The sequence below is a fragment of the Protomyctophum bolini genome, assembly GCF_963924005.1.
Source record: "Protomyctophum bolini genome assembly, chromosome: 4".
NCBI lineage: Eukaryota > Metazoa > Chordata > Actinopteri > Myctophiformes > Myctophidae > Protomyctophum > Protomyctophum bolini.
In genome coordinates, this window is record NC_137865.1 from 22,041,473 (window position 1) to 22,069,300 (window position 27,828).

The 27,828-nt window shown below is 44.4% G+C and overlaps 1 protein-coding gene across 2 annotated transcripts in view; it reads left to right on the plus strand.

Moving 5' to 3' along the window:
- Positions 1 to 27,828, plus strand: part of b4galnt4a (beta-1,4-N-acetyl-galactosaminyl transferase 4a) — a 273,455-nt gene that overhangs the window by 157,040 nt on the left and 88,587 nt on the right. For both annotated transcript variants that reach the window (XM_080760815.1, XM_080760816.1), the window contains exons 4-6: positions 13,416 to 13,511; positions 14,216 to 14,306; positions 17,319 to 17,419. In XM_080760815.1, coding sequence (XP_080616941.1) covers positions 13,416 to 13,511; positions 14,216 to 14,306; positions 17,319 to 17,419 — 288 coding nt within the window. The remainder of the gene's footprint in view (positions 1 to 13,415; positions 13,512 to 14,215; positions 14,307 to 17,318; positions 17,420 to 27,828) is intronic.

Below are 27,828 nucleotides of genomic sequence, written 5' to 3' on the forward strand. Positions count from 1 at the left end.
GATTGTGGTGAGAAATAACAGGCAAACGTTGCATCAAAATAACAATTCTTCTACATTCTCTAATTGTGTGTAGACTTTAATTATTTAATTAAGTAACGCAGATGTTTAACAATATTTGAACTTTTGAGAGCGTTGCTGGTCCATTTGGTTTCATTTTCCACTCTCAAGACTTAAAGATCTAACCATTTGGTTACCAACTCTTCATCATTTAGCTGGGGACCACCTGGAACCCCCCTGAGGACCACTGGTGGTCCCCGAATGACTGCATGGTCGTAAACCACTGGAGTAGAAGAAGCCAGTCAGGGCTCGTACCTCCGTTTTGTCAGCGCTTTGATATGCTGTTACCTGAGCCCCCTCTCAGCGTCTTTCAGGCTGGCCATGGCACCACGACAGGCAGCGCCACACTGTCTCTGGACGGTGAGAGAGAGAGAGAGAGAGTGTGTTTTTTTGTAAATGATACCTACTTGATCGCACAACAGCGTGTCACACAAAAGCATAAAAAGTAGTAGATCCACATTGAGCTTGTAGATCTGCTACTTTTGAATTTGAATCCTGAAAAGTAACCGTTTTGGACATAATAGGTTTCCACCCGACGGAGACGACGAGATGTTCTTGCCTCTGCACTCATATCAGTGATCGGCCCCTTTGGTTGCACGGGTATAGATAGATGTCCGGTTTCTCATGGGTGAACTATCGGGGTTCAAACCCAGTTGGTCACATGAGGTCTGACGGAAAGATACACACCACCACAACGCGACCACATCCCCCTTTGGTGGCACACAAACACCTGCACGAAAAGCAAGCACAAGCTTATACGCACGCACGTGAGCGCAACACTTGCGCACATGCATACGCACACACTACATAATGAGAACACCAGAACCTCATTATTATTGTCCTTTATAAGACTAAAGGTAGCTCTCCCAACGCACCAACGTTAGCGGCGGGAAGTGCTGGAAAGCGTCTGTTTCTGAAAATATGCTGTTGAATGGGCTCTATGCACACAGTATAACTGTTCCTTTACTTCCGGGCTGCTTCCCTACTTCCTTCACATGTTACCAATGATAGCCTACTAACCTAAGGCTCTGTTCCATTTAGTGTGCAGTGGTTTTCAAACTTTTTTTAATTTCAAGGACCCTCATAACTCTGAGTGTACGAATGGAACCAAAAAAAAAGGTTATACACTCTCAGAGTTACACACCTGCATGGGCCCATTTGGAACAACGGAGGGTTACACTCTCTGTAACCCAGGTTCTCTGAGTGGAGAGACTGGCTCTCCACTACATATTGTTCAATATGTACGGGAACTGACCCCACAGGGCAGTGTTCATGGATATCTCTTTAAGACACATCTTCTATGGTGGCCCTGCCCAGATGCCAATCAGCGGGCTATTTAAGCCCCATCTGTGCAGTGCCACTTCGATTAATTCTTGATTGACACGCATTTCGGAGCGGCTCTTTTGTGGAGAGCCAGTCTCTCCACTCAGAGAACCTGGGTTACAGAGAGTGTAACCCTCCGTTCTCTATCGTGTTCGAGACTGGCTCTCCACTACATATTGTTCAATATGTACGGGAACTCTCTAAGACACACCGCGAGGAAATAAGCAGACCAGCTGCCCCTGCGGCAGCCCGAGGCAGTTTAACCTGAATTCCATCCGAGCCTATAAGTGGTGAGCGCCATGAGTCACAGGCGCTTGCCAAAACGCTCCAAAACTTCAGTATTCATACCAAGTAAGTAATACTCGTGGCCTAGGCGCAAGACGCCACCTAGGCTCAGCTGGCCCAGCATGATGCTAGGCCAGTGACCACCGGGGTGAAGGGCTGCTCAAGCCAGCCCGTCAGATGCCCGGCCGACCTGACCGGTCAAGGTGCTGGTGACCCTACCGCTGAGTAGCACGCAGGAGCGACTCCCACAGGGGGAGCGGATGCCACCACGTTCCATCGGTAGGACAAGGTGAATGTAGACAGAGTCGCCCATGTCACTGCTGTGTAGATCTCTGTCAGAGATACACCATTCTACAGCAACCAGGGGGCTGTTGTCCCATGGGCAGAGTGTGCCCGCCTTCCAGGCGACCCTGGCACTCCTGCCTGCTTGTCCCTGTTGGATCACCCCTGTGATCCGGTGGGACAGTCCACCCTTCGACCATGGTCTACCCGAGCACTCTCTGATCAGGCCGTATGGTATAGAGTGCAGGGATTGGTGCCAGCACCACCTAACCATTGCCATGTAGGAAGCGGCAGCCTCCTTCATGCACTGATAGGGACATTCTTGTGGCTGACACTGCTAACAACAAAAATGCTGTCCTGCGAGAAGCCACCCAAGTGTCCACGCTTAATTGGCTCATGCCGCAAGGCAGACAGTACCACCTCCCGTGGGGGGGCTGCCGACCTAATGTGCGAGCACCCGGTACACCGTGGTCTCCCTCAGCCCTAAGGGGCGGAGGCACCAGCTGGCTCACTGCCAAGAGATGCCAGCCAGCAAACTAGTGCTGTGGGATCCAACAAACGGGCACCGGTCACGAGGACGTCCCACGCCAACATCCGTGGATGTACTCAAGAACGACGCAGGAGCGCAAAGTACCAACAAACTGGCCAGATGGAGATCCAGGATCACCGGAAACGACAATGGAGGGCTCGTCTGAGGACGACCTCGAGAGAGCTACAACCCATGACATGGTGGAACCTACTCAGGGGTCCACCTGAATTGACCGCCACTGTCTCGAGAGACAGCATGTGGGGGCTGGGTATCCTGAACTGTCAGGACTGAGGAGTGGGCTCGGTGTGCTGAGCACCTCTAGCCATACCCCGCCGGTTGGCCCTGGAATTGTTTGTTTACGCTCTCTGCCGTGTGGTCTGGCCGGACCGCGGCGGCAACGATCAGCGACCGTAGATGGCCTCAGAGTACGCCGACTAGGTCAGCTCCTCTGGGTTCTACCCCGCTACCCGCCGCAACGGTTTACAGCCGCGATGATCAACCAGGAGGTTCACCGACGAGGTCGGTTTCGCTCGGGGTCTCACAGCGCTTCTGCAGCCAGGGAACCCAGGCTCCACCAACGAGGTCGGCTTCGCACTTGGGACCCTTTGGCCGCACCGAGCGCCGTCTCAAGGTTTCCCCCGACGAGCAGGTTTCACCAGGGAGCGGACGCACGGACCGAACGCCGTCTCAAGGTTTCCCCCGACGAGCAGGTTTCACCAGGGAGCGGACGCACGGACAAGACTGAGGCTTCCTCCGCGAGGCAGATTCGGCACTCAGTCTTGTTGCTGTTGTTGTTGGCTAGCTGCGCCTAGATAGCCATGACTTCGTGACTTCTCTGGATGAGAAGAGCTTTCTCTGTGGTTTCAGACCGGTAACCGGATTCTACCCCGCAGAGTCACACCTAGGTGCATAAACGGCTCGCCGTGACACACTGTACACTGTATCGTGTGCTCTGCCCGACAGCCACAGCACGCTCTGCTGTGTCACTGAGCCCGGCTCCACCGTGAAACTACACCACGGACGCATGAGCTGACCTCGTCAGCAATACGCCCTATAGTGTGATAATGGCTGAGATTCAGGCATACTTCCTGGCAGACCCAGCATGTCATGTCTATGTTACCAAACGTCGGACAGACACAGCATGTCCTGTCTGTGACAGAACTACACCACTGTCGCGTGAGCTGACACCCCGCCAGAAATACGACAGTATAGTGCGCTATGATGACTGCCCAACATAAAGGGAAACCTTCGACTGACCCAGCACGTTCTGTTTGTGTCACTGAACCCAGATCCACAATACCGAACTACATCACCGGGGTGTAAGCTGGCGCAACACCCACAATACATGTATTCATGTACTCTTTGTATGTCTATTTCATATGGACCCCAGGGAGATTAGCTGTCGCTTTGGCATCAGCTAATGGGGATCCATTCAGTAAACCATACCCTGTATAGTGTGCTCTAATGGCCGTCTGACCCCAAGGAATTGTGTTAGTCTCACCTACAAACGAGACAACAGCTAACCCGAGAGGGCGAGTCAACGCTCGCTCCCTAAACTGCACACTGTAGTGCATTAATAGGCTGCTGACACTCGTAAGTAGTCTCGCCGAAAACTTTCACTAAATCCTTCTTTACAGACCTGTCCATACCAGGCAGGGCAGGAAAGAGGTGGAGCTATAGCCTGAGCTTAGCTCGCCCAGCTCTGCCAACCTGGGACAAGGTTCAAGGTAGTCTTTATTTGTCTCTCTTGAGAAAACATTGTCTTGGAGACAGAGTCACAGCTGTATACAAATAGCATATACCCGTTCACATAAAAAATACATTTTTATGGGTCTGTCAGTGGAAACGACTGGTCTTTTGCCTCTAAAACAGGCATGGCCCCTCCAGCTTCAGCTGGAAGGAAGAGACCATTCATACAGGAGGTCCTCATACCAGGGCCCCCGCAGGGCACACACTGGTCATGGCCATCCTCTGTGGGCGTGTGAGCTCCACATGCAGCCTGAGAAACCCCTGCTATTTCCATCTCCTCTTGTCTCTATATAGATATATTCATATGTATACCTATATATTATTTATTATATGTGTACCTATATATACATATGTATACATCTTGTATTGTACACCATATTTTAACTGTTCGGAATGTGCTCCACAGGGAGTGGGCCCATAGTAATTGCTTGAACGTGAGGGGTCATAATCTACCCTTTGCAGCTCACAATGCTGCATAAACGAATCAAGGCAACATGGTACCCTAAGACATCCCCATGACGCGGATTCTCAGTGTGCTCTCTCTTTGTTAGGACAGAGTCCCCAAATCAATGTCCACAGTTTGTTTTGTGTCACCAGCAGAGTTATGGACCTCTGGAAGAGGTTGTACATAAACTGCTCGGCCGCTCTGAGGCGCTCTAGCACAAAACAATCTGACATTAAGCACACTGGAGGCTTCCAAACTTTTGTATATCATACCAGTAGGCCTACAAGTCCACATGCATAGTGTGTTGTTGTAGCCATTATCATACTTATAATAATAACAATAATAATGAATTGCATTTTTATAGCGCTTTTCCAAGTGCTCAAAGCGCTTTACAATGGTACATATATATATGCCTGTACTGTATTGTACAGACTGTACAATACATTGGTAGTGTATCAGCTTGCGTGATACACATACCTGTATGCTTGTATTGATACACACAGGTATATATATATAAGCATATAAGTATATATTAACCAGAACCAATTGTGACAGAGTAAGCGATTTAATTGCAGCGCCTAACACGGTGGGTCATCTGGAGTTTTTGTCTCCTGATCTTTGAGCCACACCGCCCTCTTGTGAACCGTGAGGCACAGTGCAGTCTGGGCAGCCGTCCCTGACGAGCATACCTCCTACACTATGACGCTCACGTCAACCTGTCAATGAGGAAGTTGGAACACGCTGGAATTGTTTGTTTACACTCTCTGCCGTGTGGTCTGGCCGGACCGGACCGCTGCGGCAACGATCAGCGAACGTAGATGGCCTCAGTGTACGCCGACTAGGTCAGCTCCTCTGGGTTCTACCCCGCTACCCGCCGCCACGGTGTACAGCCGCGATGATCAACCAGGAGGTTCACCGACGAGGTCGGTTTCGCTCGGGGTCTCACAGCGCTTCTGCAGCCAGGGAACCAAGGCTCCACCAACGTGGTTGGCTTCACGCTTGGACCCTTTGGCCACACCGAACGCCGACCCAAGGTTTCCCCCAACGAGCAGGTTTCACCAAGGGTTGGACGCACGGACCGAACGCCGTCTCCAAGGTTTCCCCCAACGAGCAGGTTTCACCAAGGAGCGGTCGCACGGACAAACTGAGGCTTCCTCCGCAAGACAGATTCGGCACTCAGCTTGTTGCTGTTGTTGTCGTTGTTGTTGTGCAGCTACGCGGCGCCCAGAGAGGAGTCGTCAGGACGACCGGCTCTCTTCTTACCTAGGTAAGTGGACTGTGTGCCACGCAGCTTCATGTTCTAAATATATATATTTATATATATATATGTTGTTTAATAGTGTCAAAACTGCTGAGATACACGAAACGTCTGCTCTCGTGGAAATCAAAAAATCGAAGTGGCACTGCACAGATGGGGCTTAAATAGCCCGCTGATTGGCATCTGGGCAGGGCCACCATAGAAGATGTGTCTTAAAGAGATATCCATGAACACTGCCCTGTGGGGTCAGTTCCCGTACATATTGAACAATATGTAGTGGAGAGCCAGTCTCGAACACGATAGAGAACACTCAAGGACACTCTGGACTCTGCTACACCACTGGTGGGAAGCGTCGAAAGACTTTCGGCAGTTGGATAGCAGCAGGCTATAATGGACATCAATCCATAGGCTATTTTAGCACCATAGTAGCCGTCTGTTGGTGTCAGCAACTTCCAGCCAACTGATCTCCCGACTTCACAGACTGCCAGTCTGTAATATTGTTGTATTTATCAGTAGTGTGTTTAGTGGAGAGCTTCCATAACTCTATTTTTATTTCTTGAATTCTATATACTATTGCGATATTTTGCGGTGACCTCACAAGGATGGTAATAAACGTACCCACACACACTGTATGAACCGCTGAGCGAGTACACAGAGATGCACACAACAGCCTCATGCTGAGTACCTGGAAGTGACAGGCAACAGCTGAGCTGTGGCGTTCTAAAGATCTAGAGATGGAGACATGGGGGAAGAGACAGTGATGCTGAAGGCATCCTCATGTGAGGATGAGGCCTATATAGGCCACTGCTTCTCAACCTCTGGTCCGGGAACACACCAGGGGACCAGATGGAACCTTACACCTTACATCTCAGAGTTACAGGTCTGTGGGATGCAGCAAGTGTTACCCAACATGGTATAGCAACGTTGGGCCTCAGTCCTAAATGGGTTAATTTAACTACTCTATGTATGAGAGTGTACAAATGAAACCACGTTTGGTTTAATTGTGATATGTAACCCTAGTCCCAACGTCTAGCGGTATTATGGAGAGCTACAAGGCATTATGGTCTCTGAGTAAGCAAAGCTAAATTAATTGTCCATATTCACAGTACACGCTGTGGCCATTTTGCTGTTATGTGGGACTTTATGAGGAGCAGGGGATGGAGCCGGGGTCAGGAAAGGTGAGAGAACATTTCAGAGTGCTTTCACTGTGGGCTGTCAACCTAAAATAGACCCAATTATAATCTAGCACTGCAAGCCACCAGAAATGTCCTCTGTGTTGCAACCTGTACACGTCCGGCTACAGAGCTGTACGGAATATGTTCCTTTTATAACGAGGGACTTTTAAAAGCAGCTTATTTCTATTTGACAGGGGCGAGGGGCTTAGGCCATGGAAAGGTCTATTTTTTTTTAAAACCCCACAGGAAATCTATTAAAAGCTTTACATAAGACTTATTTACTCACTGCCCTCTAACCAGTAGTAGAAAGTAAGTGAAAATGTACTCAAGTACTGCTTGTAGAGCTTTTAGAGCTGGCCCATTTTTTAACAAGCTTGACAAAAGGTTGAGTACTTTTACTTTGATATTGACATTTTGAGCCCAATACTTTTGTACTTGCAGTCAAGTAAACATTTTGAATACAGGACTTATGAACTTGTCTCTGTCGGGTGGAAACCTATGTCCAAAACTGTTCCTTTTCAGGATTCAAATTCAGAAAGCTAGCAAACACTGTAGGATGATGAAGGAGGGTGTTAATTAAAGAGAGAGATTTCTGTCCGACAGCAATGATTTCTATGTTGTGTTACTTGATACATAAATACATACATCTCATTACTTCTTCCACCACTGCCTCTAACCTCTGAAAGTCCTTCTTTTTTCCTTCTGTTTCTGGCCCTGCTTTTCCACCATCCATCTCTCTCCCTCGCTGGTTTTTCCCTATGCTCATCCTTTTTTCTCATTTGTCAGTCTGTTTTCTCCACTATCACCTTTCTCTCTCGACCACTCTTTTCAGCGTTTTTCCCCCATCCTTTCCGCGTTCGCCCGGTGAACTCACATGGGGCAAAACACAAAGTCAGCGTAAACAAACGCACGCCCCCCGAAACACGCACACCTACGCACAACGGAATAAATGCCAGGATAGCAATGTGATCGCCTGCCGCACAGGACCAATGGTGGATGAAGTAATCTGAGTAATCCGATTTATCTTTTTACCTATGTAAGCAATGCTGCAAGTGTTCTAATGTACCTCCCTCCCAGTGTTCTAATGTACCTCCCTCCCAGTGGCGTCAGTCTAGCCAAAGCTAACATATATGGCAAGGTGACTGCACGTGCGCAAAGCTTTTCTGGTATAGCCCGGTTAATTGCGTCTTTTTATGCCCTATTTTCCTCAGGTATGTGCCGGGGTTTGTCGATTTTTGGGGGGGCATATTTTCCTCCATTTCCCTCTATTTTCATATTTGATTGTCTTTGAGACTGACCCTTGCCAATTTGCCATGAAGCAAACAGTTCTCAACAGTTCCGGAAATTAAGGCCCATCCCTACCTGGGCCCTCATCAAACCCTGTACACTCAAGACACTGCCCCCGCTGCCACCCTTAGATCTCCATACATGGAGCTGACCTGTTCTGACATTCCATATGTTGACCTCATCAAACCCTGTACAATCAAGACACGCTCCATATGGCCAGTACAGAATTAATTCCAGATGTTGATCTGGCCCCCCAGTCTGCATGCACGCCATGAGGGCGTCTTACTGGTTATTATTACTACTTATAGTTAATAATGATAATTATAAGCACTGACAGTGTGGTGTTATGCCAGTATTTACTTGACAAAGGTTTTCTATCACGTTCTCACTGTAACATTTTGAATGTTAATTTAACTCTTAATTTGGACCCATAACGGATGTCAGAAATGTTAAATAACAACATATGGTATATATACACTGTCTGCTTCAAATCAAATTAGGCAGCCTTAAAGCCTTAAGTGAGCCTCCATGCCTGGAGCTAAGGAGCCTCACTGCTAGGAGGAGCATGTGTTTACCTGTACGCTGCTGGTGGTGGTGGTGTTGTTATCCTTATGGGGCTAGAGGCTCAATAAACCAAGTCTGCACTAAATAATTAAAAACGTCTGGGTTTCCGAGGCAAACTTGTCACTGACTCAATGTCACTGTCAATGTCTTCTTCTGCTGCTGCTGGGGTGCAGTCGCAGTCTTTTTTTCCCCAAAAAAAGGGATGTAGTGGTCCTTTTCATTTAAATACATACAGTACACATAATATAATAATACCTTGTGAAAACGATCATTTTGTTCAAATTTGCATTTGTAGCTATTTTACTGTAATTTAATAACAACATATATCATATTATCAACACAGATAGACAAAGTGACGTTCATGGATTTACATTTAAGTACATTCTATTTCCCCCTGGAGCCAAGTTATGGCAGCTGCCATATTGCCATACCCTGCTCCCTTCTTCCTGTTTACCTTAATCGCAGATTGACTATTTTTGAATATAGCTGAAGAGAATAACAATGTGCTGTTTACTTTTCTAGGTAGTTCATCTTTCACCTAGTAGGCCCTATGTGTAATGGAGACCAATGTTCTTTTGCTTAATTAGTAATTCTCCTCACCTGGTAGCTTCACAAGGGTAGTTATGAGGTGATTAGTTTGGTCAGAGTCAGTTCAGTTCAAGCCAGCACACTGTCAAGAGCTCACTCACTACATGTTGAGTTAACCCTTTCTATCAGGCCTTGGACAGGATAAGTCTGTAAGTTTGTGTGTTTTTTGTTAAACTTTTTGGCTCTTAAAGCAATTTACATGTTCTTTTTGTAATCTTGTATGATGCATACAATAACTATGTTTGGTTTATTATTTTACAGTATATGACACCAATGTTGTGTTTCTATTTTTTCTGTATTGCAGTTTTACAATGTATTCTTCACTAAAGAACCCAAACCAAGTCACTGCCTTTGGAGCTTTATTGGGAACCTTGTTAGCTGTCTGCCAAGCCATACACAATGTACACCAACGTATAGTAAGCGCAGAACAAACAACATACAGTACAACAACTAGAAAAAGTGCCCTTCTGGGCACAGGTCTCCACCAGGAGGATAGGAGTGTGTGTGATGATTGGCAAAACTTTGGAAGGCAATCTTAGCCAATCAGTGTAGAATCTGAGAAAAACAGACTCGTCTTGATCACAGTACTACAGAGATCATGTGTACCAATTTGCGTTAGATTTGGATGAAATCTGTGCTAACATAAACAATGTGTTTTGCAGAAATCAGCCTCATGGTTGTGCTATAACTGACAGATGTGGAGGGATGCAGGGAAAATGTTTTTCCATGGCCTCTAGGGAGTGCGCATACATAAGTTGTATACAGATCATGCAGTTATAGGTAAAAACAGGAATTGCCCTGTTATAGCGCCACCATGAGGCTGATTTGGAAAACAATGAGTGGCATGTCGTCCTCGGCCTAGTGGAAATGTGCATAATGTGCATAGTGTATAATTTCACGGAAATTGCACACTGTGTTTGTGATTTGTGGCATTTTGTTTGAAACGGACCAATCATGTGAGCTTTGGAAGCCAATCTTAGCCAATCAGGATGGAAGATGGGAAATTATGCAGATCCGTGTTGATCACATGACTATGGAGATAGTGTATCGGGCCAACGGTGCCGGAGAATAGCTGGTAATGGACGGACGGAAGAATGGACGCACGCACGCACGCACGCACGCACGCGCACGCACACGCACACGCACACGCACACACAAATGCAAACATACTCTCTCCCCATGCCTTCGGCCTGGTGGAGACAATAACAACTTTATATAAATACCCACACTGCCTGACGCAATACGACTGTAATATGTTTGGACCAGAGATCTCTCATGGTTAATGCATGGGTCCATAATTGCTGCACCTCTGGCGCTGTGTTGGAATGCTTAGTTGACCATTACATCGCCTGGATAAAAGGATAAAAGGACCCCTTCAGGGTTCAGGACTGAACGCTCTGCTGATGCTGACAGAACATGACATCCTTTATGCCCGCTTTATATACTTGATTGCTCGGTACGTTGTGCGCCCACAATAGCCGATCCACAAGCTCACGGCACATGGCAGCGATTACGGGGTACGATTACAGGGTACTTGTGAATCAGCTATTTTGAGCGTGTGATACCACAGCGGCATCTACAGTACACTGTTAATGTGACTGCATCAGCACCCTTTAAAGAGACACTGAGCGCTGCCACTTGGCTTCTCTCTATTGAATGAAACCAGGTCAAAGTGAAGCCAGGTGTTGACTGCGCCGCACAAGCTCCAGTGCTGTTGTCATGTTTTTGGAGGGACAGGTTTCTACAAAAGTTTCTGTTTGCCGTTGTCGTTGTCCAGTAAGGTCATTTGCGAGATCATCAGTCTATCTGTCGACATGCATCCAGTACTCTCTGCAAAACATTGCTTTTCACACAAAGGTTTCATAGAGATATTTCCATTTGTCTACAGCCTTTTAATGGATTTTCTTTTCTTAAACATATCTACATGAATGAATAAATAAATCAAGAATCAAAGTGTTTTAGGCCTGGGCCGTGGCTCAGCGGTCCAGGCACCACTTGGCCGGTAGTGCAAGTCTGGCAGTGTGCCGCGGGTTCGACTCCCGATCCCGACGGCCTGTACTGCATGTCACCCCCCATCTCCTACTGTCTGTCCCTCTATAAAAAAATAAAGAATCAAAGTGTTTTAAACATAAATCAAGAAAAGGATAAAGCTTTCATCAGGCACTAAGCCTGGATAATAAAGAAACATAATCACCACCAGCCTTATGTTGTTGATTATAATGTCTGCCAGACATGAAACCATACTGATTCATCCTCAATGATGTCACTGAGTTTAGGAATTAATCGTAATAATAACCAGTAAGACGCCCTTAGGGCGACTTTGCCATAAAGGGCGAGGTCGCGTGCAGGCATCAGCTTGGGTGATGACAGACGGTGCGGCAGACTGCTGGGCGAGCACTGGCGCTTTGGCATGGGGGATCAGATCAACATATGGAATGAATTCTGTACTGGCCAGCCCATATAGTATATGGAACGTTTTCACTAGGCCATCTGTCTAGTCTAGCACTCAAACTGCATCAATTGACTCCGACAAATAAAATAAAAAATAGTTGTTGTTTCCCACCAAATGGCATTGATCATTGAGTGAAAACATCAATGTGCACATTTGAATCCTCAGATCCACTGTTGTACGAACGTGTGTGTGTGTGTGTGTGTGTGCGTGTGTGTGTGTGTATTTTCAGGTTTTAGGCTTGGGTCTATTTTGCATTTAGAAAAATCTTTTAAAATAGTTCAAATAGCCGATCTATAAGCTCAGAACGTGTCAATGTAGATCGGCTAGTTGAACTATTTTAAAATGTTTTTCAAAATAGTAAATAATGGCAAATATGTTTAGGGGTAAGAGGTGGCGTAGGATCTTCATTATATAATATAATTATATCATTTATTATATAACGATAATTATATCGTCTCTGTCAGGTGGAAACCTCACATATCCGAAACTGTTACTTTTCAGGATTGAAATTCAAAAATATATAGAAAAAGTAACAGATCTACAAGCTTTGTGCCGCGTTTCGAGGTTGTCGATCTGCTACTTTTGATGCTTTTTGTGCAACACTATATAGTATAATCAGGTCGGGCATTGATTTGTTATAACATGGAAATAAGAGGTTTCTGCCCGATAGCAACGATAAGAATACAGATGTGGAAACAGCTCCCCCGGACGGGGTAGTGTCTGTCTCCCCATCTGTCTTTGCTTCGTCCTGTGTTTTCCCTGTGTAATTCAGGCAAATGTCAGCCTCGTCACACTCCTCCCTACCATTCTGTTCCCTCTGACTTCACTGTCACCGCTCTGTGTGTGTGCATGCGTGCGTGCGTGCGTGCGTGTGTGTACGGTATGTTACGCGGCTGTTTCTTAAACACCTTTTCTTGACTGCGTACGGTGGAGAAAAAGCAAACTGTTCAGCCATAACACCCAGCAGGGAACCCAATGACAGTGTTTTCGTGACATTGCAATTTCCACCTTTTTATTGGTAGGGGGAACACCGTGGGTGCATTAGGACTGTCATTTGGAGTCGCAGGAGATAGCAATTGCTAGCGTTTGCATTTAACCTCAAATTCTGCTCTCCACCCTATTTTGGGCATCATTATAGGCGAGCATTTTGGATTTTTTTTACCCTTTTTATCCTCAATGTAGTTGTGCCAATTAATTCCTCCCCACACACGTACAGTACATCCTCCTCCTCCTCCTGCCCAACTCTCCCTGCTGACATGGTGCCGCTCCGGGACTGTAGAAGTATGTGCAGTGAGAAATATCGCCCTCCCGCCGGGCTTTCCTGTTCCAATTGTGTTCGTGTAGACGCTCGACAAAGCCGCATGCACCTTTGTTTTCTGAAATGAAATGCATTCATATTTCTTGTGCTTGTGTGTTGGCAGTATAAAGGCCAGGCCAACCTACATGTGTTTGAGGACTGGTGTGGCTCCTCCGTAACCCAACTCAGAAAGAACCTGCACTTCCCGCTGTATCCTCATGTGAGTATTATACACCAGTGGTTCCCAAAGTGGGGTCAGGGGTCCTTGAGAGAGTTCCAGGGGGTCCCCAGCTAAATGATAGTTTGGAACCAAATGGACCGTTATTGGTCTGTATTCTGTAACTCTCAGAGTTAAATTAACTTTTATTTTACAATATAAATTGGGGGTCCCAGAGATATATAAATGCCATTAATTGAGGGACCGTAGCCTAATTCAGGTCAAACCGTAGGGGCTCTTGAAATGAAAATGGTTGAAAATCACTGCTATAGAGCCGTAAAAATCTTCTCTTATGGAGGTCCTTTTCAAATGGGGGTCCGCGGGCTAATGAGTGTCATTTTGGGGGTCCTTGACATGAAAAGGTTTGGGAACCACTGTTATACACAACAAGCCAATAACGGAAACTCCGTTTGTTTATCCCTCCTTTTGGGATTTTTTTGGGGGGGGTTTTGTGTTTTTTCATTGCCGAAATCCAGTATTCCCATTACGGCAAAGCTGTCATTGATTTTCTTAAAGAAAATGTCTAGTCAAGCTACTTTTTTCAACCGAGGTAAACGTCTGTCTTTTAACAGTGTGGTCAAAAACGAGTGAGATTTTTTGCCTAACCCTAACCCTAAAAGTAGCACTAGCACTAGCTAGTAAATGTACTAGCCACCAGTGGTTGTAACAGAGTGTGATGGTGACATCGGTGTTGTGTTGTGTTGCAGACCAGAACCACGCTAAAGAAGCTGGCGGTGGCTCCCAAGTGGAAGAACTATGGCCTGAGAATCTTTGGCTTCCTCCATCCTTACAAAGACGGTAAACTGACTTCTCATTAGCCACTGTCTCTCTGTCCCTGGGGCGCAGAGCCCTGGAGCAGGCATTTTCAAAGTCTGAGACAGTGGGCCACCATTCAGACAGGAATTGTATTCTCTCTCACACACGCACGCACACACAGGCACGCACACAGGCACGCACGCACGCACGCACGCAACGCAACACACGTTTGTGTGAGTTTATGAATTCCGTTTTTACACACGCGCATTGAATTTTTTGCACCACACATTAGGGACACTAGGGGTTCATTATACGGTCCATAGTGTCCTTCCTTTTCCATGTAGTTAAATATGATGGAAACTTAGCAACAACCCACCAGGGCTTAAGTGCTTTAGCAAGTGTCCTTGCCGTGGGCTATTCCTCCTAATTCCTGCCCTCCAGGGCCATTAAAATATGCAGCACTTATGTCTTGTTTTGTCCACCAAGTCCTTTTCCCCAGATGAGAATGCAGGGCACTCTTCTAAACACCATCATTATGGGAGCACTTGAGAGCACTTTGGAGGCGGCACAGTTTTTCAGCTGACACTCGACTTCAGTGTAACTATATGGACGGAAAGTAACAACTTTAAAGTAGCAGGTGTAGATGTGAATTTTAATTGAGATTGGCCTATTTCCTGGCTAATTAATGTATAGATCATTTACAGCAGGGGTTCTTAAAGTTGGACCAGCTCAGTGGCCTTGTGGTTTGAGTGTTCGCCCTGAGACTGGGAGGTCAGGGGTTCAATCCCCGGCCGGGTCATACCAAAGACTAAAAATGGGACACAGTACCTCCCTGCTTGGCACTAGCATCATGTCCAGGGGGTGATACTTGTATTTGCCCCATAGGGCAGGAGCATATAAGCAAGGCTTACTTACTTCTTAAAGTGGCCCCCCCCCAGCAAAAGTAGGCAATACAGCCTACTGCACAAAGTGACGCACTGCAAGCTTGTACATCTGCTATTTTTGAAAGTATTTGCGAAATATCTTGAGATGTTTGGAAAAGTTTGAATAATGGTGATAGTTTTTTTTATCACACATCTCCGTCTTCATATCCCCCAAAATGTTTTCATCTGGGGGTCCGTGGCCAAATACATATAAATGTTTTCAGGTGGGGGTCCGTGGCCAAATACATATAAATGTTTTCAGGTGGGGGTCCGTGGCCAAATACATATAAATGTTTTCAGGTGGGGCTCCGTGGCCAAATACATATAAATGTTTTCAGGTGGGGATCCATGGCCAAATACATATAAATGTTTTCAGGTGGGGATCCATGGCCAAATACATGGCAAAGACAAAATGCCTGCAGAGACGGCCACAGAGTGTCAGTAGTTTATTGCTCTTCCCTACCTGTTAAAAATAATATATAAAAGAAAAACACAATGGCATCGGCACTGTGCATAACGAAACACAATTGACTTACTTACTTACTTACTTACTTACCTACTTACTTACTTAAAAATGTACGGGTCCATTTTGTTTCTTTTGTGCACTCTCAGAGTTACAGACCCGTAAGGGTCCATTTGGACCCCGTGGTAGTCCCCGGACGCCACACTGACAACCAGTGGTACAGTATAGCAGCCAAGCGGTGCCAGTTTACCACCCAGACAATGGTTTAAATGCCACAGCGCTGCCCCCTAGGCCCCTACCATAGTTTCTATGGTAACTGAATTGCCTTTAGTGCCTGACTTCCCCCCTTTGTGCAGAATGTGCAGACAATGAAGTTATTAACGACATTCTAATTGACTGTGGCCTCTTGTTTAACTTTAGGTGAGCTGTGTGACCCAATGTTTTTCTCTGTCGGGCATGAACGTTCACACACCCCTAAGGACAAGAGCAACTCAATTATACCTGCCACTCGTTTGGCTTTGAGAGCCATTTTGCGTTGCCTGATTACCGGCGGAGCAGATTAAAGGACCATATTGGGGTCAATGCATGTCATTGTCTATTCACTGGCTTTGGTCATACGCTGTATCGTACATTAACATAGGCCATTTGCTGTTAATTGCTTTGCTTTAATCTTAATGTTTGTTTACATTTTCTTATTGCACAGTCAAAGTCATGGTGAAAGTCATTATGGCCTAACGAATTTACCTGAATAATTGAGCCAGTGTTAGCTGAAGGCTCACAGCGCTGTTAATAAGTCACGGGTGTTTGAACTTCGTTTGTAAATCAGGCTTTCTCTCGAGGATTGTATTTGGCTAGACTTTTCTAATCAATCATTGCTTTAAAAGTGCATTAAAAAGCAATCATAATTTTATTTTACTTCAAATGTTATTCACTGTTTTGGATTATCTACTCTACGGTATCTCAAGCTTTCATTTAAAAGTCTCTGCAAGTTTTATTTCCTTCTGTGCTGAAATTAATGGACGGCTTTCTCAAATGTCAGCCAAACTAATATGTTTTAGAAAATGCCTGGCAAAATGTCACGTATACTGTCTGTGAGTCATACAGTAATTAGTGGATTAAACATGCAAGACTGCCATTACAGTCATTTAACCAATTAAACCCCAGAATCCGTATTGTGGGGAAAGCTTCCGCAGAAAATAGCAAATCGGCAAGCTCACAACGCGAGAAAACAGAATAAACACTATAGTATAGAGCCCTGAGGGACTCCAGTCAACAAAGGAACGTCATGAATCTTATTGTTAAAATGACCATGTGGACTTCAGAAGTGTAACATCCGGATTTGATTGGCCAAATTGGGGTCGATCTGCCAAGCTTTGCGTGATGTATGGTAAGTGCTCTGATCAGCGCTACTATATTTTCTGGCTATGAAGCAAAGGGCAGTAGTTCCCAGTACATCATGGGAGAGAGAGTGCACTGCTGAACACGTTCCACACTCATAATGTCAGGTCATTTTTGGACACATGTACTTGTCTTGTCACGGCCTTTCATTGCTTTTGAAAAAAAGAAGAAAGAAAGGCCTCAGCCTGGATTTAATATGCACACAAACAGGTATGCTGTCCTGTCTCCTGACACTGCATGGGGTTCATGTGATTCTACTTCCTCCCACAGGTGATTTCCAGTTCTCAGTATCGTCTGATGATAACTCTGAGTTCTGGCTGAGCCCCGACGAGAGCCCCCTCAGCGCCCGGCTACTGGTCTATGTGGGGCAGGTAAGCAATAAGTCTTTATATTATACAAGTTGTTTGTTGAAAAAGGCTACGGTAAGGTTTTTGTTTATACTCTAAAGCTCCTTTCAATACAAGAGGTACAAAATGCTGTACAACCATAAAACATCTCAGTACATTAAATAAAACGGGAAAACAAGCTGAAAGTCACAAAGAAAAGTCTAAGTGCAAATAAAAATACAAACACCTGGGAACTTTGACTTTCTTTTATAGAAAAAGAAGCTTGTCATACAAAAGGAGTGGGCCCAGTGTGTGTCTGGTCAAATCAATGGAAAAGATGCAGTAATACTGCATAAGGATAATGTCCCTCTGGGCAAATTTGTGTTGTCGAGCGCAGTGGTCCAAACGGAACCATCTGCATTCCTAACAGAATGTGAGATGTCACCGCGCTCCATGGGACCTGAGATTAATTAGCCACTGGTGAATATTGATGTGGCATTTAGAATGGCTCGCTGCTAGAGAAATATCATCCACGTAATGGCAGGGGAGTGCCTGCCACGGCCAGAGATCACTCCCTCTGCCATTTAGTTTCTGCAGGTCGAAACCTCATATGTCCAAAACTGCTACCTTTCAGGATCCAAATTCAAAAACGGCAAAGGTAGCAGATCGACATCTCTAAATGTCGTTCAAGCTTACATCTTTTGAGCTTTCAGATTTGCTGCTTTTGATGCTTTTGTGTGACGCTGTACGTATGTATGTATGATCAAGCAGGGCGTTAAGTTAATTAAAAAAAACACAAAACATTATAACTCTGAGATAAGTGGTTTCTGCCCGACTAAGGCCATTTGCTGACAGGCTGCTCCTTCACCAGTTATTTTTTAATGTTGCTCTCTAACCAAAAGTAAATTCAACATGAACGTAATGCAAGAAAAAAAAAGAAGAAGAACCCAATTCATCAAATGATGTAGTTTTGGTCCCACTACTTTACTAGTTTAAAGTTATCCTTTTTTGCTAGGCTTTCACAAGTTCTAGGCAGAAGAGAATGTTGCATATATGCATACTGCTGCCTTTGCACATCCTACTTGTGTTATTTTATGCCTGTGCAGGCGAATCGATGCTTTACTAATCTGGTGGAGGGAAAAAGCTTAATGCCAAGACGCTGTTAAGAGTTTCAGCTGTAAAGGCTAGAAATATCCCTGTTCCTCTCTTCTCCACTTTTCTTTAATTCTTCACAATGTTGTCAGCCTTCACCAGGCTTGGCGTAACCATTTGAATTGGCTTGGCCAAGGGAGATATTAGGCTCCTGGTTTGAGTGGGCCGCGTACTCGCTAAAACGTTCAAACTTCCACCGTTCTCAGCGGTGAAAGTCAAGGACTTAATGCAAGGGCTTTAGGTGTTTCATTGCATCCACCATCGGGGGTACCAAACGGCGGGGGAAAAGTAAAAGAAGGCTCAACTACCTGAAAGGGGTCATAGCACCGGGCACCATGCACGAAGGGTTAATCCGCCCGATGTCAAGGACAAAGTCAGGTCAAGTACAAATGGACTCAAACTGCATAATTTCCAAAACTGTTACTTTTCAGGATTTAAATAAAAAAAAGTTTGTAAAAGTAGCAGATCTACAAGCTCAAAACACGTCACATTTCGAGCAGATCTGCTACTTTTGATGCTTTTCTGTGAGTATATGATCAAGTAGGGCGTTCGTTCGTTTCTAATTGAGTACACTCATTCTTTGTGCCCAATTATTGCTCCATCGTATGACAGCGATGGAGGCCAAAAATAGACAATATATACACGTGGTATCTGCAACACGTTGGGAGCTTGTACATGTTTGTAGGTGGTTATGGTGTGCAGCAAAATCCTACCACAAAGTATAAATAAGACTTTGCTGTGCTACATACACATACACACGCGCACGCACGCACGCACATGCCCACACCTTCCTTGCTGTGGTGGGGTGAGACATTTTTATATATATTTATTTTATTTGAAGATAATTTTAGATAGCTTTGCTTTTCTACATGTCAAAAAAATAAAATAAAAGAACAATGTTCCTATTTTCCATCTGTCGACGTAGTCACTGAAGACCTCGGTACAGAACGGAAATTCATGCTCTACAAATGTTTTTGGGGAAATGAAAAGCATCAGGGAAAGAATATAAATAAAAAAAAACCACTATGAGACACTATGAGTCACCAGAAAAAAAACACAGGTGTTTGATGAATCTATCATAGTTAAAATGGAGTTTGAAGTTACAATGGGTTTGTATAGAAAGGGGTCGTGGCAGTTTAAATGTATATCAAGTATATCTAAATACTGAATCAAGCAACTGAATAAGTTAACTGGTGGCGATAGAGGGTAGTTAGCTGTGCCAGCGAGAGTAGGGCAGATTACCATGCATGTTTTGACATCCGGTTTCCTCGCTTGCAGACCTCCATTGTAAGAAATGGCTTATGTTACAGTAGTATTAGCTTATTATTAGTTTATCTTTCACCAGAAACGTTAAAGAGATTGTGACATTTGTGACATTTTTAGGTTTTCTGAGCTCAATTGTACCCAAAATATGTGAATTTTCTGGCTCAAACAAGTGATGTAAGAGCCAGCAAATCCCATTATGTCAATAGGATTTGCCAACAGATGTCACTGTTTTCACTTTGCCTGTTTTCATTGCAGCTCAAAAGGCTTCCAAACCCCAGCGAAAACTCCAGACCACAGAAAATCCACTGAATGTTCAAAGTTCAGGTTTTTTGGGTGTAATTGAGGTCATAAAACCTAAAAGAAAATGAATGTCATGAAACCTTTAATGTTGTGCACGATGCAATGAAAAATCATATATCGGATCCGAACATCGGATGGATGATGATCACTACGGACAGCACCGTAGTTTCAGAGATAACAGCCAAAGAAGATTATACTTTTAATGGTATGCGTGCGCAAACGTCTCCTGGTGCTGGGGGTGACGAAGGTGTTGCCTAGCACCGGGTCAGTGTTAAAAGTTGATTTTCAGCTAGACAGTTTCATATCGATAAAGTACATTATTTGATGGGGAATTCCGTCAAAAACAGGTGGATTTTAATTGACAGAATATTCCATCAAAGGCAACCAAATGGTTAAACACTGTCTGGGGTGTTCACATAAGCCTGAGTAGACGATGAAATTATGTTTTTTTTTTAAGTGAAATATCCCTTTCACCACTTGGACCGTTTGAAAATAGCCGATCAACAAGTTCAAAATGGGTCCCATCGCAACTGGGCTTTTACATGTAACTGCGTATTTCTACATTGCACTATTGATAAGTTTACTTAAGTGAAGAATGAGAGTAGTTTTTTCACCACTGATTTGTGGAATGTGCTGTCGCCAGGCGTTTAGCCCTGATGGGGATGAGAGGCATGGGGAGGGACGGCAGTGTTTCCGCTGCGTTTTCGCGGAGACCTTCGTCAGCATGTTGTCGTGCAGTGCCTCGTGCATGTTGGAATGAGTCATTCTGGGGGATGCGTGGGATGGTTCCCCATGGTAACGGCTGAATGCTCCTCTACACATGCTCCTTTGTGTCAGAGTTCGTTTCTCACATAGAACGCAGCCATAGCAACCTGGCTGCTGCTTAATTGAATGCTAATTAGCTAAACAGGTGTGCTTGGTACGTCTTCTGGGAAGAACAGTGGTTGAAAAGTATTCTAGCTGGTAAAGGGGGGGCTGCTGGCTATATATTGTGCACTCCTACACCAGCATGCCTGTAAAAGCATGCGAGGGCCACAGTCCAGACAGTTCAAGAGTCACAGCGATTTATTTCAGTCTTCACAGTTCACAGTTGAATCGTTTCATGTCATATGAAAGCAGGGAATCGCCTTCAAATTGACATATTGGTTGTTCAATTTGACCCACCAGTTTTGGAGATATGGCTTATAGAGTAATGTCTTGCAGAAAACAGCGAGTTGAGAAAACAGGCTTGAAAGGTTCACTTCTGTGGTCTCTAACATTATACAGTACCTAGCTACATGTTTGGGCTTTTATTTCATATTTACATTTATTTATTTCAGACATGCTCTAGTTCTAGTATGTGAAGAGGGGAACTACCCATAGATCCGAAGTCCCGTTAGTCCGAACATGCACTGCTCCCGTGCTTGCGGTTAGGTTTAGGTTTGCTCCCGTGCTTGCGGTTAGGTTTAGGTTAGGGTTAGAGATAGGGATAGTAATTTCGGAACAATGAACCTTCTGACTAATGACACGGCACCGTGAAGAGTCTGCCTGTGCTATTTTCTCCTGTGGTGAAAAGCTGTAATTTGCGCGATGGCAGTCTCTTAGTCAAATCTGGTCACATAATGGTTAAAGGCATGACATTGATGATTGATGGATGATGTTTTTGATGGATTTCTACTGACAAGAAAAGGAAATGGGCAACAATCAGTAATGAAAATAAATCAGGCATAATCAAAGACAATAAACAACATAGGCATAAACAATCTAGCAAATCAGACATTCATAGGGGCATTCTGGCGACTAGAAAAGGGCAAACTTTAAACTTACAGTGCGATAATGCATCGGTATAGGCACAAAGTAGTTGTGGTTCTATCTGCACCTCTAAAGTAAGAGACAACATGTTTGTCTGTGGCTTCTAGTTAGGTCTATATAGTCCCCAGGTGTGCCAATTGGTGGCCCCGCTCACACCACCAACAAGGCAACCTGCTACTACTCCACCCCACTCTCAGCAAGAGTGGTGGCGTTTTCTATAGTGATGTTCAAGGTTCAACTAAGGTCCGATTCATATACTCCTATATGTTACCGCTGTTTCGGCTGTAGTGCCGAAATGATTTCGGCTCGTCAGAAATTTTCAGTAGCACCGAAGAGCTACACACACGTTCACACATGTATGCATAACAATTATGACATATAGGCCTGCGATATTCAGAATTTACAGCAAGGGATTGCTTAAAAATAATAAAGAGACAAAAACTGAGCCAAATAAATGCAAACTGAGGGTTTAAACACTTGCAGTAATGTACCGTATCATGATGGTTTAGGACTTTTGGGGTTATTTTATTGACACAAATGAATAAGCCCATTGATAATAGTGACAAGGACCGTGTGTGTCACTGTTATTCACTGTTACCCCTTTTTTTGGGGGGCCCCTGAGCTTGAGCCTCTTCGCAGTCACGCGGACGCTCAAGCTCAGGGCCCCCCTATATCTCAGGGGCCCCTGGGCCTGGACCCAATAGGCCCGTTGGATAATCCTCCCCTGGCCCACACCACCATATCACCCGAAGGTCCCCCTGCAGATCAAAGCATCAGGGGGACTTTGTCCAGGTATTAGAAACACTCACATTTGCCCCTGCTTGGACATTGCACTGCGTGCACGCAGGTGTGCGCACGCACGCGTGCACATAATCCGAGTGAGCCTTATATCCATCGCCCTGCTTTTTTCACATTAATCATTTTGTGTGCCATGCCCACAGCTAATCTGTAATGAGATTTCTTTCAATCAGATTGTGTAGAGCCGGCTCCCACAGGGTCCCCCACTGAGCCTGGCAGGGGCTACTGTCTGAGAGTGTGTGTCCTAAAAGTAGCCGTGTGTGTGTGTGTGTGTGTGTGTGTGTGTGTGTGTGTGTGTGTGTGTGTGTGTGTGTGTGTGTGTGCGTGCGTGCGCACCTTTGGGATGAGTGTAGAGTAGACATTGGCGCTGCTGCGTGTCACAAGGGTTGTGGTATTGATGTCTGTCTCAAAAGATGTATGCCCACACACACACACACACACAAACTGTGTCAGGGAGGTGTGATCAATAAGCAGACAGCAGAAGAAGCAGTCGGGGCTTCTCAGAGGACAGACAGGGCGTGGTCACTACTCACTTGGCTACTATATGAGCTCCATTTACACACCTCAGCCAAAGTGTCCTGGACACCGTGGCTCTGACACAGCCAGGCACACGGAACCCAAGCCAGGCCAGCTACAAATACACTGAACCATACAAAATGCAGCTTTTGAGACATGCTTGCTCATGATGAATGTTTCAGAGTATTGATTTGACACCTTAAAACTAACTGCCTTCCCTAAAAGGGCTACTACTATTCGGGAACAATGCAAGTCGGGGTTAATGTAGCAACCAGTTACAATATGAATGTAGCATCCAGTTACAATATGATTGTAGCATCCAGTTACAATATGAATGTAGAAACCAGTTACAATATGAATGTAGAAACCAGTTACAATATGAATGTAGAAACCAGTTACAATATGAATGTAGAAACCAGTTACAATATGAATGTAGAAACCAGTTACAATATGAATGTAGCATCCAGTTACAATATGAATGTAGCATCCAGTTACAATATGAATGTAGCATCCAGTTACAATATGAATGTAGAAACCAGTTACAATATGAATGTAGCATCCAGTTACAATATGAATGTAGCATCCAGTTACAATATGAATGTAGAAACCAGTTACAATATGAATGTAGAAACCAGTTACAATATGAATGTAGCATCCAGTTACAATATGAATGTAGCATCCAGTTACAATATGAATGTAGAAACCAGTTACAATATGAATGTAGAAACCAGTTACAATATGAATGTAGCATCCAGTTACAATATGATTGTAGCATCCAGTTACAATATGAATGTAGAAACCAGTTACAATATGAATGTAGCATCCAGTTACAATATGAATGTAGCATCCAGTTACAATATGAATGTAGCATCCAGTTACAATATGAATGTAGAAACCAGTTACAATATGAATGTAGAAACCAGTTACAATATGAATGTAGCATCCAGTTACAATATGATTGTAGCATCCAGTTACAATATGAATGTAGAAACCAGTTACAATATGAATGTAGAAACCAGTTACAATATGATTGTAGCATCCAGTTACAATATGAATGTAGAAACCAGTTACAATATGAATGTAGAAACCAGTTACAATATGAATGTAGCATCCAGTTACAATATGAATGTAGCATCCAGTTACAATATGAATGTAGAAGCCAGTTACAATATGCCATATGAGTTGAAATGAATTAATTTAATATATGTTTTAACCAAACTCAACAGAACCTTTCATGATAAAACACCTTCCAAATACAACGTCTGGGAAACATGAAATGCAATAAATCCAATAAATGACATAGTAACAACAATCTGGTTCCGGTCGCGGTGTTTTGGATCTTCAAAATAAGGGTTGAACGGGGAGATATCCTGGCATCCTGGTGTTAAATTAGAAAAGTTCCACAGTATGACTTAAGAGTATTAAGAGAGGAAAAGAGAAGAGACATAGCAAATAACATTGATTTGAGCTATACGTTCACTGCACAATTCTGCTTTAGTTTCTTGTATTATTCCATACTTTGGGCCTCTCTCTCTCTCTCCTCTTCAGTATCGCCCCAGTGCATAGAATGAGACTAGCAGGGAAGCGGAAAGAAAGATGAATGAAAGAGGGAGAGCCGTAATGACGTATTATTTCCCCATCCATTCATTTATGTATTTATTATTTATTTTTCATTCTGTGACATAAAGGGGTCGCCATCCCTCTGAAGTGACTTCTCTCAAGCGTGCGTGCGCGCACGTGTGTGTGTGTGTGTCTAAAGTTCACCTTACAGAGTTCTGAGAGACAAAGAAAGAGCATTTGGTAGAATAAAAGATCCCAAAATTCGATTCAATAAATGGACTATAGATCGATCAATAAATCAATAAATCAATAAAAACCTTTATTGATCCCGAACGTGAATTTCACCTTGTGGGTGAACCATGCCGTATCGTGAGATGTATTTCACGTGTTGATTCATAGCATGGTGTGTTGTGCTTGTATGTCTGCTGTTTCCGCCGCGTGGCACCCGTCGTGTGGCTAAGTATGAATTGGGGCTTTATCCTTCGTGTATGGTCGAAACGCAACTGACTCCAGATCAGTGTTGATTTCGAGCTTGTAGATCGGCTATTTTCAGCATGCAACAATGTAAAATTACTCTCTTGATGATCTCTTGTCCACTAGTCCTTTCCCAACATTTTAGTCTAGTTTATATTTGTTGATGAAATTGTCACTATATTTAGTCTTAGTTTTAGTCATCATACCGGTAGCTTAGTTTTCATTTAGTTTCCATTTAGGTTTTGTCAGCGAAAAAAGTAGTCGACGAACATTTTTCGTCATAGTATTAGTCGGCGAAATCAACACTGCTCCAGACCTGACTTCTGTACACTGTCTGTCTCCCCCAGGATTTGGACCACAGTAAAGAAAGTACATTTTCATTATTGGAAAGAGAGATGGAGAGAGACAGGGAGAAGTGCAGAGTGGGAGAAGAGTGGTTTAAGGTCTGGGTTGTTTGGTGGCTGTTATACAGAATGTATTCTCGTGACTGTTTCTCTGAAGTGGCCTCTGATTACTAGAGAGGAATAAGACGGCTTGTCAGAATGCGTGCGTGCGTGCGTCTGTGTGCGTGTGTGTGTTGCCCCTTGCTAATGGCTGTCTTCCTTCCTTATTCTCTGAGCACTTTAGCTCTCATCTACTGCAACATCATCTACTGTAAAGTATTGTTGCCTGCTGTTCAGTGTGTGTGTGTGTGTGTGTGTGTGTGTGTGTGTGTGTGTGTGTGTGTGTGTGTGTGTGTGTGTGTGTGTGTGTGTGTGTGTGTGTGTGTGTGTGTGCACCTGATTACTATACTTGTGAGGACCATTATGTCCGCACAAGTGTGGTTAGAATTTGGGAAATAGTTTGTACATTTGTGAGGACAGGATCCATAGCATTCCACAACATGAACATCCGCTACTATAGAACCTCATGTAAAAGCTTCATTCCCCATTTAGAAACAATGTTGTATACATTTGGACCAAGGTGTTAGGTTACATAATGTAATGCTTGAATTCCACTTGGCTCACTTTTGTGTGTGAGACGGTCAGGACAACAAACAGATATTGGACCCAAAAGCAGGCACAGGAGGCAGGTACAAAGTTTAAAAGCCTTCATGGTGGTGGGGTGGGCACTGGGCAGAGAATAGTGGCATGAGTGAAGCAATAAAAACTGTGGCTATGCAGTACAAATAGGCGTGTGTGGAGAACGCTATACCTGCCAACATTAGAGTGAAAAATCAAGGGATCTTCTTTTCAGACACAACCATTTGACCACAAGTAATATAGTAATAATAACTATAATAATCCTACATGCAATTTCTTTAGGGCTTTTATCGATAAACAAAGTCGCTGTACAAAACAAAACAAAACAAACCGAACAAAACAAAACAACGTTCTTTTTAAAAAGATGTTCTCCCCGTGTCCCCTAGAGGGTAGGTACCCTCACAAAAACATGCAGTAATCCTGGTCTCTAAACTGCCTCCACCTCCCCCATGGCGCCTGATGGAAGGGAAAGGAACTGGTCGGAATAATGTGTTCCTTCCACGTGCTACGTCCGGCTGGGAAAACTCCCCCCGTCAGGTGAAAAGAAGCAGATTGGACTCCTCATGCATAGAATGAAGCATGAGGTCAGTCCGCTGCCCCCACAGGTTGGCAGAGGGAGTGTAGCGCATAGGATTACATGATTAGATCATTGACACTGGGTGAAAAAATGGGTTGCAAAATTGTGGGATAGGAAAAAAAAGCTAAGGTTCAGATGCACAGACATGATCGTTATATGGTTAAACATAAACGTTATAAGGTTGAATGTGGGTGGGACAAGTTTGGCGGCGGTTTCGGGAGCTTCATTAGCATAGGAACATTATGGGTACAGTTGGTCATTTCATCATCCACAGTACAGAAATAGTTAGAGTTAGGGTTGAGTTGCTCAAAACATCTGGAGACAGATAGGAGCAGGAGAAGGAGTAGAAATTCAGAAGTATTGGCAGGTATGCCAGTGGAGACCGGAGCTCCCGTGGGCACGGGGCGGGTGTGACAGAGACACACGGGGCGCGTGTGCCAGAGACACGGCCGCAAAAGCAACTACATATCAGCGAAAATGTATTCTGGTTGCTTTGTCTCTCAATAAAGAAGACAAGATGTGAGAGATGCTTCCTCACACACAGTCAAGCATCGGTTAGATCAGGTTACCAATACATCAACGCATGGACACTCCTTCAATGTTCAAATGTATGTTTTCCCAATGGGACACATGCAGTATTAATGTCAGGATATAGTCATTAGCTTGTGAACTTGCCTCGAGTGGTGTTGTAAGAGACATTTTTTCAATGCACCCATATTGACATCAATAGTAGAGTAATATTGCATCCTGTATGGGTGATATACTGGCGATGATACTAGTTATTTAGTATCATCGGAAACACCCACAGGATGTAACATCAGACTTTTAATCATATGACACAAGATATCACCTCCACCCACAACAGCAATGAATTAATTCATACATGTATGTGGGAATTAATTAATTAATTAATGTATTAATTCATTGTTATACTACTTATACTTATTATATATTAATGCGATTTTGTCTGTGCCGTAGCACTTCCCCTAGCCTAGACA